At 43.4% G+C, this 15407-nt stretch overlaps 1 protein-coding gene across 6 annotated transcripts in view; it reads left to right on the top strand.

Annotated features, from left to right (window-relative positions):
* STAM (signal transducing adaptor molecule) overlaps nucleotides 1-15407 on the top strand; it is a 238911-nt gene that overhangs the window by 130002 nt on the left and 93502 nt on the right. For all 6 annotated transcript variants that reach the window (XR_003941804.1, XM_030199525.1, XM_030199519.1 and 3 more), the window contains exon 9: nucleotides 12342-12430. Coding sequence is in view for 5 of the 6 variants with exons in the window: in XM_030199525.1 (XP_030055385.1) it covers nucleotides 12342-12430 (89 nt within the window). In the remaining variant the exon portion in view is untranslated. The remainder of the gene's footprint in view (nucleotides 1-12341; nucleotides 12431-15407) is intronic.

Below are 15407 nucleotides of genomic sequence, written 5' to 3'. Positions count from 1 at the left end.
GCCCCCTAGGGTGCCTGGTTGGTGTCCTGGCATATGAGGGGGACCAGTGCACTACGAATGCTGGCTCCTCCCACGACCAAATGGCTTGGATTTGGTCGTTTCTGAGATGGGCGTCCTTAGTTTCCATTATCGCCGAAAATCAGAAACAACCAAGTCTAATGACGACCATCTCTAGGGACGACCTAAATTTCAAAATTTGGGCGTCCCCGACCATATTATCGAAACGAAAGATGCACACCCATCTTGTTTCGACAATACGGGTTTCCCCGCCCCTTCGCGGGGACATCCTGCGAGGACGTCCTCAGGAAAACTTGGGCGCCCCTTTTGATTATGCCCCTCTTAGCCAAGTGCCATGGAGATAAAAGATGGTGCTTGACATAAAACAAGGTTTGTATCTTTTGTGCTATCAACAGGTACACAGAGCACAGAGAATGAGACCTAAAAGGAAACAAAAACTGTAAGAAACTGTAAAAGAGGACGTCTAGACTGGTCTGGTAGGATTAAAGGAAAGAAATTATCAGGTAAGACATAATTTTTCCTTCCTTGACATCCATACCGCACTAATGGGATATAGCAAAGCAATCCTCCTATTGGGGGGGGGGGGATAAGTAAAGAAGAGTAAAGCCGAGAAGTCTGCCGAAGACCTTGTAAACAAATCCATAAGACCTAGATACAGTTAAAGACAATTAGATGCTAGGGAATTAGGCTAATCATGAACCCCTGATAGACCAGAAGTGAAAGAATTGGGAGCCCAATGCTGAAGGCACGACTGGACTATACCAGCTATGAAAAGTGATGCAGACAAGCACCAAGAGCATACGGACTCGGAAAGAGACTACTCGCCACTCCGAAGAGAGATCTGTATGTTCTGTATAAGAAAGTCAGTATCCGCAGACAGTTGAGTGTTGACCTCAAGGCAGAAGGGAGATAGTAACTCAAATATAGCTACGCTACTCTGTGTATAAGGAGTAATGCTGTATCACAAGAAGAGTCACCCATCATTAACAGACGAAAGGATGCATTGTTTCCCAGAACGATGGAAAAGGCCCAGAAGAAGGTATAGGGCTGCACTTCTTGCCAAGAAGGAGCTGAAGGTTACTATCAGAGGAGAGGCAAAGGACACTCCTTAAAGAAAAAGAGTGAACTGCCAGACAAAGCCACAGGTCGCAGAAGAGATATAGCTGGGGAACTAAGGTCTAGAAATTGAGAGGGATCACTGCAAAGGTGACATTTCGTGGCATATACTGAAAAGGAGTATGCTTCAATTTCAGAAATGGAACCTTGTCCTTCCAACCGAGAGAGAGCTGGAGGAGAGAATTAGAGATGGTTCGGGACTCCCCACCTAAAGAAGAGCCAAGTGCGATGCAAAGGATCTTCACTATAGAGCCTAAGAAGTGGCTGTCCCCAGAAAAGATAAGGATTATACTCCAAAGCCACAGAAGGCAACATGTGTACTGAAAGGATCAGAAGTACCCATCTAGAGACAGTCCAGGCATCTACATCCCAAAGTACTTAACAACCAAGGATGCAAGGGTGGTCTCCACCCAGAAAGTGAAGCAGGAGTAACCTGGGATAGGAACTGTGCACCTCTCTAGAAGAAAAAGGGAGCAGAACATCTGGAGATGGTTTGTTCAGTGTGTACAGAGCGAGAGCCCGGTGAAAAACCAAAGAGGCCCTCGAGTGGGAGAACTAATGAAATTCCAACCCCTTGTTAACCATAGTAAACACCAAGTGAGACACCCATAGAGATCAGGATGTGGCTGATATATTGCCTTACACTGTAGAAATGGAAGTACCATCCACCTGCAGATATAGGCAAAACTGCACCTACAAGGCTGGGACTGTTTTTATTGTGCAGAGAAGGAACAATTGAATGCGCTCAACATGCCGTGATAGAACTGTGCTCAATCTGCAGCGACAGAGCCATGTCCAACCTGCAGCATGGAGCTGAGGTTGAGGACCTAGTAGTAAGCCACCACAGACCAGCTCAAGAGACTGTCCCTAAGAGGAGGATGCTGATAGGTTATTCACAGAGAACTGCCGAAAAACTGGTGACCCAACACGGAGCCAACAGCCACTGAGGTTTTAGCGACAACAGGCATATGCCACTAAGCAGCTGCTACATAGAGCAACCGATGAACCTGTGTCCATCAAGCAATGTTAGAAAAAACTGTGACCATAGCACCTAAAAGGAGGTTGCCAGAGGGGTGCCCTATGGAATACTGCCATAGTGTAGGAGAAAATGCAGCTGACACCGCGATGACCACAAGGCAGAAGGAATCACTAATACCAAAGACCTGACGTGACATTGCTAACCAAAGGATAGGAACACCATTAGAAGGTGTTTCTACAGGATCGGCCATACATATAGCAACTGAAGAAACCAAAAGTATACCACGAATAGAAATGTGACTAGGCTGTCGTGCCCAAGGAACTGAAGCCACACATGCTGGAGTGGAGCTGCAAAACTACTCTGATGAGACCAAAAAAGGGCGAGGGTAACCAGTAACTCAAGAGGCCGATGCACGAGAGTCCTCTGCCAAATAGTGCTAAGAGGCCCTCCCTAGGGAGACAATAAAAGAACAGAACCTCAGAAACAAGAGGGAGGTGATACTGCTGCCCAAAAGGCTGCAGGCAACCTCTCACCCCCAAACAAGAGGCCACTCTACAGGGAACAAATAAGAACACTGATAAAGGATGCCAGCAGGCTAGTGACTAAAGATAAGATGCTACTGCATGAACTCTACCAGAAACTGAAGGCTGCAAACCCCCCAAAACTAGGAGCCCGTCTGAGACAGGAAAATAATATATTGCCAAGAAGGAAGATCAGAAGCAGCCAGAAGAAGGAAATCCTGGAATAATAGTATTTCTGAACAGAGCAGCCTACTTGTCTGCTGTCCTCACTACGAGGAAAACAGTTTGGAGAGACCACGCTCGCCACACTCAGGCAGCTCATTGTGACTCTGGGCAAGTCACTTAACCCTCCATTGCCCCATGTAAGCCGCATTGAGCCTGCCATGAGTGGGAAAGCGCGGGGTACAAATGTAACAACAACACTCGAAAATGGTGCTGCTGTGGAATAACATCCAAAGGCAATGAACCATGCTACCAATTTGAAAAAGAAGGGAGCAACAGGTAGAGCAGAACCTGCAAGCCTATGGGTTCTGACACAGAAGAAATTCATGTGAGCAACCGTTGTGCCGTTGGAGACAGAGAAGTGCTAGAATAGGCAAGCACCTTCACTGAAACCACAAGGGCAAAGTGCATGCCCAGGAGATATTAGTCCGAAGCCAACAGAAACTTCAGACTGAAAAATCCTGAAAATGCTGCAGACACAAAAGTCACTTGATAAAGAATGGAAGCAACTGAGGAACAGAAAGAAAACCATGTGTGTGTGTGTGTGTTTAAATCACTACAAAAATGTGCGTGCTCTCCCATAAAAATAAAAGTAGCTTGCCTCAAAGGTAGAAGACAGGTAATACATACGTGCCCCACTGAAAACATCCCAGAAGCTGAGGAAATCTTACTCCATGCCACTTCTAGCTGTTGCTGTGCCCCCCTTGTTCAACTGTCACCCAGCACAGGCTGGGACAGGAGCTAACAGCAAAGCACCAAGAGAAGCTGCCCAATTCATCCACCATCCGCTAGAAAGAGAACATGCTGAAAATTCTGGGCTGCACTATACCCTTAAGGAGTGAATCACTTGGAATTATTTTCTCTGTCTCCTTTTTTCTGTTGGCTGGACACAATCCATTAGTCTGGACAGGTCTGGTATGGATGCCTAGCAAAGTCTCTCTATATAACTCTGGTTCAAAAATGTTTTGTTTTTTTGATGTAGAGATATAACATGCATGTATAACAAGCCTGTAGCATGTTTCCTCCTCAATTATGATTTACAATGATAATTTGAAACCCAGACCAAATGAAAATGACAAGCAAATTACTTTGTGCACTTATCCATATCTTATCTCCCATTCTCTTTGATGGATTTGTGTTTAGATTTCTGTCTCTGGGTTTTTTATTACTTATTAGATACATGGAATGTAAAAATAAGTTTAATTGTTAAAATTATGTTGTACATAGTGTTTCTCAACCCTGTCCTCGAGGCACACCCAGCCAGTTGGGTTTTCAGAATATTCACAATGAATATGCATAAGCTAGATTTACATGTATTGCCTCCTTGGTATACAAATCGTAACACATACTTATTTATTGTGGATATCCTGAAAGCCCAACTGGCTAGGTGTAACCCAAAGACTGGATTGAGCAGTGTAAGTAATGTCTTGTATTTTAAGAAACAAGATGTCAAACGATCTGCAAAATCCAACATGGAGACAAACAAAGCAGATCAATCAGTGATATGGTTCAAAACTTTATTTTCAGAAATTCGCTCGACACAGACTGTGTTTCGCCCACAAGGGCTGCGTCAGGGGCTAATAGTCACAAGGGCTGCGTCAGGGGCTAATAGGCAGCAGCTGAGAGATGTGACCGGACTTACCCTGTGTATTGAGCTGATGTCCTCACCTTGATTGATGAAAGCACCCTGCTGGTTTTTTACGTTTCAATCTCATGGTTTTTTACGTTTCAATCTCGTGTCCTGTTTGGACTTTTAGCCCCTAACGCAGCCCTTGTGTGCGAAACACAGTCTGTGTCCGGCGAATTTCTGAAAATAAAGTTTTGAACCATATCACTGATTGATCTGCTTTGTTTGTCTCCATGTCTTGTATTTTATACATGTAGACATAGGTTCTTATTTAGATTTGTAAATTATTGTATAAAGTTTATATTATAGTTTTATTATCTATCAGCATTTATCTTTAGAGTGGACTACCATTGGTTTTGCTTCAAGGAGAATTACAGTTTTTGCACTTCTACTAAGCAAATACAAGAATCTTTCTATAGGAAGTAGAAAATAAAATCCAGATGTAACTTAGGGAATGGTTATCTCTCTATATAAAATGCACCTCCAACGTTCTAATGAAGCCTCACTTTCCCAAAGTTCCAAAAGAGAGGTGGCTGAGACCAATTTTCCTCCATGAGTGTCTGCTCCGCTCATGCGTCAAACGTGATGACGTCGAGGGCGGAGCAATGACAATCACCACCAAGTCCGAGGCAGGAGGAGGCGTGGTCTGCAGGGGATGAAGGGCAAACTGAGGTACATGAGGGCGGCTGCGCTGTCGATGTTCATCATTTGCTTTGCAGTGAATTCCCTTGCCTGCCGCCGGTGTTTCTGCTTTGCTTCCTGGCATTAGGAGGACTGTAGGATTTAATCGTCTCTCCTCAGAAGCAGAAGTCCCGTCCCTCTCTCTGGCGAATAACAACAGAAAGTCTTCTATGTGCTTGCTAGGTACTTTCACTTTCACTTCTACAGAAAACAGGCTATTTCTAAAAGAAGGGAAGGGCATTCGGAGTACAGAAGCCATACGGGAAACACCTGCTTTCTGGTTTACATTAAAGGGTCTTATGCAATGCAAAAAACACTCCCCTTCCCCCCACCGTACAAACTGACTGTGTTAGGAAACAGGTATTCAATAAGAGATCACACACAAAGCAGGAAGCACCCGAAAATATCCCTTTTCACAGCACTGCTACTAATAAGCCATCTATCGCTGTCAGGGAATGGATTTTCACTAAACGCTGCCAGAAACAAAGTAGCCTTTCCAGACCAAACAAAGACATTATTCAAGGTGTGTCTCAGAAACTAAAATCTTCTCTCTATATAAAAGGCACCTATTTTAATGCTGATGGAAGGTCTCACTCTGAAGCTGTTTCAGGGGTTCCACCCCCCCCCCCCCAACCTGGCGATGGTGCTGCAGGAACAGGCATAAACTGGGACGGACAGAGGGGGAGGGAAAACACTGCAACTGGGCAACACTTGAGACTCTGGGCAAGTCACTTTAACCCTCCATTGCCCCATGTAAGCCGCATTGAGCCTGCCATGAGTGGGAAAGCGTGGGATACAAATGTAACAAAAAAAAAAAGACACTCGAATTGGGAGGGAGGAAGGATGTGTGACGACCCTGGAACTGGGAGGGGGGTGGGAAAACCATGGAACTGCGAGGGGGGGGGAAGGAAAACACAGGAACTGGGACGCAAAACCCTGTAACTGGGAGGGAGGGAGGACCATGGAACTGGAAGGGAAGGGGGTTCAGGACCCTGGAACTGGGAGGGAGGCAGGGAGGGGGTGGGAAAACCATACAACTGGGAGGGATGGAGGGAAGGAAGGAAAGGGGTCCAATAACCATGGCAATGCGAGGGAGGGGGGTTGACGACCCTAAAACTGGGAGGGGGTGGCACACTCTCGCCCCCAGTCTCACTCTCTGTCACACACAATCACACATTCACTCTGTATCACACACTCAGTCTCACACACACTCCGAGGAAAAGCTTGCTAGCGCCCGTTTCATTGCTTTTACTCACTCACTCACTCACGGTTTCTCACACTCTATCTCTCTGTCACACAGACACTGTCTCTCACACAAACACACACACACGCTATCTCTGTCTCTCTCTCATTCTCTCTATGACACACACACTCCATCTCTCACATACACACTCTCGCTGAAACATACACACTCCGAGGAAAACCTTGCTAGCGCCTGTTTCATTTGTGTCAGAAACGGGCCTTTTTTACTAGTAACCAATGTTTGTTTGTTTTTTTGGTTAATGAAAGAAACTAGCTATAATTTCAAAATATAACCTGTCCGAGAAACATATGAGTTATTGAACCTGTTGTTTTTGCAAATATACAGTAAATACCAAAACTATCTTTATGTTAAAGTGGGACCTTGTGCAGTAGGATATTTCATTTATATATGGTGAAGTGGCCCGAATGTCTTGCTCCATTCTTTTCTACTGCTGCTGGCACATGCATGCTATGATACTGCCTTTAGGCTTATGCATTGTGATGTTTGTGGGACCTCTCCATCCCCTATGTCTGGTTTAGTTGCACCATTCACATGGAACCTGGGGCCAGGGCAGCAACAGTCTCCTTTATTCCTTCCTTTTCTAATTCATAGGTCATTATCAGGCTTATTTTCGAAAGAGAAGGGCGCCCATCTTCCGACATAAATCGGGAGATGGGCGTCATCCTCTCAGGGGCACCCAAATCGACATAATTGAAAGCCGATTTGGTGCGCCCTCAACTGCTTTCCGTCGCGGGGATGACCAAAGTTCACAGGGCGTGTCGGCAGCGTAGCGAAGGCGGGACTGGGACGTGATTAAGAGATGGGTGTCCTTGGCCGATAATGGAAAAAAGAAGGCCGTCCCTGACGAGCACTTGGCAGACTTTACTTGATCCATTTTTTCTTGCGACCAAGCCTCAAAAATGTGCCCGAACTGACCAGATGACCACCGGAGGGAATCGGGGATGACCTCCCCTTACTCCCCCAGTAGTCACCAACCCCCTCCCAACCTAAAAAAAAAAAAACTTAAATTTTTTTTTTTTTTTTGCCAGCCTCAAATGTTATACCTAGCTCCATGACAGCAGTATGCAGGTCCCTGGAGCAGTTTTAGTGGGTGCAGTGCACTTCAGGCAGGCAGACCCAGGCCCCCCCCACACTTCCTGTTACACTTGTGGTAAATGTGAGCCCTTGAAAACCCACCAGAAATTCACTGTATCCACATGTAGGTGCCCCCCTTCACCCCTTAGGGCTATTGTAGTGGTGTACAGTTGTGGGTAGTGGGTTTTTGTGGGGGTTGGGGGGCTCAGCACCCAAGGTAAGGGAGCTATGCACGTGGGAGCAATTTCTGAAATCCGGTTGGTGTCCTGGCATATGAGGGGGACAAGTGCCCTACGAATGCTGGTTCCTCCCACGACCAAATGGCTTGGATTTGGTCGTTTCTGAGATGGGCGTCCTCGGTTTTCATTATCGCCGAAAATCAGGGATGACCATCTCTAAGGTTGACCTAAATTTCATGATTTGGGCGTCCGCGACCGTATTATCGAAACGAAAGATGACCACCCATCTTGTTTCAATAATACGGGTTTCCCTGCCCCTTCGCGGGGACGTCCCACGAGGACGGCCCCAGGAAAACGTGGGCGCCCCGTTCGATTATACCCCTCTACGCCAACTACATTAAACTTGATTGACTTACTGGCAGAGGGGACCATCAGAAATGAGAGGAGCCCTGTCAAACTCTTGCATGCCTTTCCCTTCCTGTGTCTGCCAGATTTCCCCACCTTGATCCACCAGTCCCTGCTGCTTTTCTTTAGCCGCAGCCTAGTTGCTAAGTTTCTTCGACACTCTTTTCTGTTTGACTTCTATGGTCGGGGCTTTCCAATAGATCCATGTCTTGGTGGACTTCATGTATCTCTGTATAGTACGTGCAGGCTACACTGCTGATGAATGAGCATATGAACAACTGCATATATATATATACATTCTCAACCACCTTTCTGGGGAGTTAACTCGTATAAGCTCTGCATTAGAGTGAGGAAAACATGTGAGGTGGCAACTGTGTTGGAAGTCTTGTGCATCAGACAAAACTTCTTTTTCTCTGAACTCTTTCTGTCAGCAGCACACAGTTGTTGTTTTTTTTTTTTTTTTTTTAATTATAACTAGTTTTGCATTGGCCATGCTTTTCCAACTAGCCATATCAAGTTAGATCTGAGCATATTGGGGTTTCCTGCTTATAAAGTCATCATTTTAAAGATTGTGTTTAAAGTATGGATGATGCTATTCTGTGAAAGGCCATAACTTCTTTAGTTGTAGTATATCCTCAAGAATGTTGTCTTTAATGTTTGACATGTTTAGAAAGGCTGCATGCCAACATGGCAAATCAGATAAGTCCAGCTCAGAGCTGGAAACTAAAACCTGGACCCATGGAGCTACACAGAGCTCAGCGAGGGGATCGGACCTCTATCTAAGCAGTCATCAACCACATCAGCCATCTTGACTCAAGACAACCAGAGGGAGAACATATTCTGTTCTCACTGTTAAAATGTTTCAGAGGGCATGAAGCCTGCTGTATTGTCAAAGAACATTGAACCTCAAGCAGAGGCCTCATCCTCTTGATTTTTTTTCTGTCAGCACTGAACTTCAAAATTGAACATAATGGAAATCCTCTTTCTGAAATGGCCATACCTAGAGACTCTAACACACCCCTGTCCTGGACTTGAGCTGCCACCAACTCTTGGGTGATGCTTTTGATCTTTGTGAATTTTGTCTTCAAGAAGGTTTTTGTTTGTTTGTTTCAATTAATTTTTATTTAATAAATTTTCTTTATAACTCCAAACACAAACTTAAAGAATACACTAGTTCAATGCAAAACAACAAAAACACTAACACACATAACATTGTATTCCTTGTCCAAATAACTCCCCCCCCCCCCAAAAAAAAAAATAAAAAAAAACAAGAGGGTTTTTTTTGTTCTAGTTGCTCTAGTTCAGAGGTAGTTCTCTTATACAAGAACAGATCAACAAAAAGATTGTTAAAGCTGTAATGCAAACTCTCAAGTTACTTTTGTAATGCACAGTATCAGCATCAAGGTTTTTCACAAGTGGATCTTGAGGTGAATCTAATTGTAGCAACCTTGAACAAGCAAGTCCAGTTATTTATTTATTTATTGTGCTTCAGGAAGATATCAGAAGGCATGTTTTTTTTTTTAACAAAAATGTGTTTTTCCTTCATTGGAAAATAGCCTTGTGTATGGATGTACCCTTCTACTTCTGGTAGTGAAAACCGTATTGCCAATTTGTGACTAGAGGGTCTGTGATCCTCTTAGTATCATGTTGGCTGAGACAAATGTGGTTCTTGGTTCTATTGAAACCTAATGTTGAAATTGTTTGTTTCTTTGTTTGTTAACAATAGTTTCTATACCACCTTTCTAAAAAAAAAGGTCAAAGCGGTGTACAGACCAAAAAACAGGTAGAAAGGAATGTCAGCTATAAAAGGACAGATAAAAACTCAACAGAATAGCCATACATACCAAAATACATAAAGTACTGAAACTATATAATATTACATAAAATAAAAGAAGACTAAATAGGCAAAAGAAAAAAAACCCATAAATTTAAACTAAACTAAGGCTATTAATCAGAGTACACCAAACCACATACTACTCCAGCACTAAGAAAAGGAAAAAGCCAGTTCAAAATTTTTAGAGCTTTCTTAAAGGACTTAAAAACAAGTATTACCAAGCTAGTATCTCCTCCAGACTTAATCAGTCCGAGCCAGTATGTTTTCTTCCATCCCATCATCCACTCCCCTATCCCTTATGACTTGGATGCTAGTTAGGTAGCGATAAAGAGTTATATGAGTTTTTCTAATACACCAAGGAGGCATATTTTCAAAGCACTTAGACTTACAAAGTTCCATAGTAACCTATGGAACTTTGTAAGTCTAAGTGTTTTGAAAATGAGCCCCTGAGTATATTTATCAGGTTATTTGGAAGGATTCTACTAAATAGGCTTATGGCTTTTAGTGGAAAAAGCTTGTCTTGTGTTCCCCACAAAAATTACATGATTACTTTCTGTATATTTGAGCCTGGAGTAAGATCAGACATACAATGCGTTCTTGCCGTTCATGTGTTGCGCATTCCCGAAGATGTAATAAGTACATAAGTAATGCCACACTGGGAAAAGACCAAGGGTCCATTGAGCCCAGCATCCTGTCCATGACAGCGGCCAATCCAGGCCAAGGGCACCTGGCAAGCTTCCCAAACGTACAAACATTCTATACATGTTATTCCCGGAATTGTGGATTTTTCCCAAGTCCATTTAGTAGTGGTTTATGGACGTCCTTTAGGAAACCGTCTAACCCCTTTTTAAATGTAGTGGTTATGGCCATTTGCAGATATATGCAGTGGCTGGGAAGTTTTGAGATGCCTGCTGTGCACCCTCCTAGCTGAGGTTTCCCAAGCCAAACGGCCTCCTAGACGTAATATTGGCTGAGACTGCAGTAGAGCCCAGCAATGAAGACCTGGATGAGATGGCACAACAAGGCATCAGTGACAGCAATGACGACGGGAAAAAAAGCAGCCTAAAGCTCCCAAAATTGCCTCTCACAGTGGCCAAGATTGAGGATTGGGTGTCAATGTTGGGTAAAATATTCAGTATGAGTGAAACAGTACATCAAAATATATAGGAAATACAGCATAAAGTAAATTATTTGTAAGAAATATATATATTAAATAGGGTGTTTTTATCCAAAAACCACGAAAAATATGGTATATTTGTTGACTTCGTGACAAAAATGTCATAACCAAAGCATAACAGGAATCTAACCCTGTTTTTCTTATAGGAACAATGCTTCATCTTTTGCATTTCTGCATTTCGTGCCGATTCTATAGAACCTAACACTTGTAAATAGTGAGATCGTGCTGTAATTAAGTTCCACTTGACTTACGTCAAGCTGTACAGATTGATGGCAAGTGACAGTTTTAGCTCTGCCGGTGGTTGTTGGTGTTATGTGAGGCCTTTATTTGAAGCCTTTCCTGAAGAACTCCATAGTGTTATGAGACATTGTTTTTGCCTGTTTTCTTTGACTCCTTACCTAGATGGCAAGCTCAGGCAGCCCTGGGAACCCTTGTTGACTTCATCACTTGATAGCTAGCTGATGCCACCACAGTAGCTAGTATGAGGTTCACCTTCCAAAAGGAGATTTGCGTGTATTTTATATTGTCTTTGGTCATTCACCAAAACTACTGCACTAATATTTTCCCTTATTGGAATTTGAGATTTGGCCTACCTGTGCTTCAAGCGCATATCTATGCTAAAACCATATTTCTACCACCTTTAGGTACATTTCTGTCGGCTTGCAGATTGCTTTCCCTGTTTTATCTGAAGCTCTATTCAAAATATAGAGTTTATTTGAGAATAGCACTTAGTATGTTTTTCCCTCTTATAGCATAGCTATCTACCCTTTTTTTATTTTCTATTTGGTCAGCCTTTAGCTGATTAGTCACATGTGCATGTGCTCCCATATAGGTTGTGTGGTGTCAGGGAAAGTGAAATTACTTACCTATAAAACTTGTTCTCTAGTCACAGTGGCTCAGAAGATTCACATAGCTCGCTTTCTCTGTTGCATTTTTTGAATTTCTTTTTCATTTTCCTGATTTAGTTTGTCATTGATTGAGCACATTGAAAGGTGTTTTTGATTATGATTATTATTATTTTAAATATTTTTCTGTAAATATCCCAGTAATATGAAGCATATGTGTGGGTGCAGTGAACTGCTGTAATAAGGGAATGAATATTACATGCAAATAATCTCATTCTTTTGTGTGTTGTTTTCTAGACTACAACTATTGAACTTATCAATAAACAAAATTTGTTAACTGATCTATTTTGGCAATCCAATTATCTGACACTTCTGTTAAAATGTATTTTAATGTTTCAGTAAAAACTGAAAAGAAGACAGTACAGTTCAGTGACGACATTCAAATAGAAACTATAGAAGCAGACCCTGAGCCTGTTTATATTGATGAAGTAAGTAAAGTGTTTGCATTTCTTTAGAATAGCCCATGCAGAGATTTGTTTTGCTAACTAGTTGCGCCCTGGATGTGGAAAATCGTGCACATTTTCTTCTTCGAAAGACCAAATATGACGGCCAATTGAGAAGTCTAGTGACTGCCTATTGTGCTTGCTAATGTGTTATTCTACCAAATAATGGCCACTGCAGGGTTGCAGTTTGCACCAATAAATGCTTAATAGTACTTGATCAGCTTTATACATTTTTGGAGTAAACAATGTGACAAAAAATGTTTGTTTTTAAATTTAACCAGTAATAATGCAAATAGTAATGCAAATCTTTCTGAAGGAGATGACCGAGTTGAGATTGCAGATACATTAAAGAGATTCTTGTAGCTTGATTACTTTGGTTAATCATGTACTTGTTTTATTTTTCTCTCTTTCATGTGGCTTAAATAAAAAGTGTTTGTTCTATACATTTGTGTGTCTCTGTAGATGTTTGCTGTCCTGCTTTGCATCAGGGCAGCAAATGCGGGTGCTAGAGGCCTTTAGCGCCAGACTAGCGCCCATATTTGCTGGCACCAAATGCTCGCAGGGCTCCAGCGTGGGGACAGCAAGCACGGCAGAGATTAGCACATAAGTACATAAGTAATGCCATACTGGGAAAAGACCAAGGGTCCATCGAGCCATCATCCTGTCCACGACAGCGGCCAATTCAGGCCAAGGGCACCTGGCAAGCTTCCCAAACGTACGAACATTCAATACATGTTATTCCTGGAATTGTGGATTTTTCCCAAGTCCATTTAGTAGCGGTTTATGGACTTGTCCTTTAGGAAACCGTCCAACCCCTTTTTAAACTCTGCTAAGCTAACCGCCTTCACCACTTTCAGCACACGTAGCATGGTAACCTCATTTAAATTAGGTAATTCTGTATTCAGTACGATGCTTAAAGAAGAGCACCCTGAACAAAGGAAACCTTACTGCTGGGAACCTTATGCCATCTCGAAGCTTGCATTAGGTAACCCGGCAAACAATAAAGCAGCCCGGAAACCCAACCCAGGCCATGGAGAATAAACAGCAGATGCAGCATCTGATTGCTTGTATCTACGTATTTGACATAAATAAAAAGAGACCCATCCACAAAAGCAGCAATGACAATAACATTTAAAAATATGTTTCCCCCCCCCCCCCCCCCTTTGTAAAAGGGCCAAGCCCATGTTAGGGGTAGCAACCAGGGAATTGCTCTGTGCCTCCATGTTCTGAAACTTTCTGCCATGGCCAGAACCCCTACCTTTCCATAATTAGTCTGGGATGTTTTCAGAGAAGAAAACAAAAGCTTCTAGATGCTGTCAGCGCTTCTTCTTCCCTCCTCCTCGCTGGTGCATTCGACTCTTCAGCGCATGCACCAGGCACCATCCGCGGTATTTACTTCCTCATGCTCAAAGCTAATAGCGTGCATTTCACTTGCATACTATTAGCTTTGAGCTTGATAAAGTAATTAAGCGCCAGAGTTTTGAGCATCCAGGCATGAATCTGCACACTTTGAGCTCACCCCTTAATGTCCTGTTGTAGATGCAACTATTTGCTGAAGAAATTAGTCATATAATCTTGTTCTTTCCAATCTAACAGAAATCAGAAAGAATTATACAAAAGGGGTCAACAATGTCTGTCAGCAAAATAACTCTGAAAATTTAATGGCATGGGATGAAAATTGTCATGTGGGAAAAAACAGTAAGATAGTAAATACTGGCAGATAAAGACCTGTACATTCCATCCAGTCTGCCCAACAAGGTGGCCAGAGTTGAATCTGGCAATAGAGAATGACACTTACCGTTACTGCAGATATACCACTGTAATTCCACAGTAATGGCAATACTATTTAAAAAAAAAAAAATTACCACAGATGCGGGAACAACACTTTTTACTCACCCCACAGGAACAGTAGCAAGCCTTGTTCCCGTGGTAAAAACAAAAAATAATCTCCTCCCTGCAGGTGTCACTCAAGGAAGTATTGGAGTCACTTACACTTTGTCACGTCTGTGGCCGTGACCACCTCAGACTTACCTTTCTGGTGGCCTTTGTTTGCTTCTGTGTTAGTTCTGTCTCTGCCTTGTGTGCTGATTACCTCACTAGATGGCACCTGTGTGGGCTATGCCTCTCTGGGGAGCCAGCACCTAAGATGGCTCCTGCCTGTGCTGTTCCAGTTTCCAAGATGGCTCCTGGTTGTCCTTCCTGTGTGTTCACTTCCTATGTGTTCCAGGCCTCTCTTTGGTGTGTGTTCCCTGCTCCTGTCCTGCAGTAGGTGACATCATCAGTGAGAGCCCTCATAAGGAAGTGCTGTGCTTACATTCAGGGCCTTTGCATTGTGTTTTGCCAAAAGGTCGTCAGGTTAGTGAGTGTTCTGTTGCGCTGCTTCAAAGTCTGTCTTTATGTGTGGGCTCTTGCCCTGCTCTTATTTGTGCCTGTGGACTGCAAGTCCTTCTGTGTGGGCTCCTGCCCCTTCTGCTTGGTGTCTGTGGATTGCGAGTCCTTCTGTGTGGGCTCCTGCCCCTTCTGCTTGGTGTCTGTGGACTGCTAGTCCTTCTTTTGCCTTGCTCTGTGTTTGGAGTCTGAAGTTTCAGCCCTGACTCTGTTATCCCTGGTTTATTCCTCTGTCTGCTGCCTGCCCAAAGATTCGGTTAGCTCCTGGTTTATTCTATTGTCTGCTGCCTGTCCAAAGACTCCGTTAGCTCCTGGTTTATTTCTCTGTCTGCTGCCTGCCCAAAGATTCGGTTAGCTCCAGGTTTATTCTATTGTCTGCTGCCAGCCCCAAGACTCTGCTAGGTCCTGGTTTATTCTGTTGTCTGCTGCCTGTCCCGACTCTGCTACTCCTGGTTTATTCTATTGACTGCTGCCGCCCAAAGTCTCTGTTAGCTCCTGGTTTATTCTATTGTCTGCTGCCTGTCCCAAGACTCTGCTAGTTCCTGGTATATTTTATTGTATGCTGCCTGCCCCA

The sequence above is a fragment of the Microcaecilia unicolor genome, chromosome 1, assembly GCF_901765095.1.
Source record: "Microcaecilia unicolor chromosome 1, aMicUni1.1, whole genome shotgun sequence".
Lineage (NCBI taxonomy): Eukaryota > Metazoa > Chordata > Amphibia > Gymnophiona > Siphonopidae > Microcaecilia > Microcaecilia unicolor.
The sequence above is the reverse complement of the archived record's forward strand: the minus strand, read 5'-3'. Positions and strand labels throughout refer to the sequence as shown.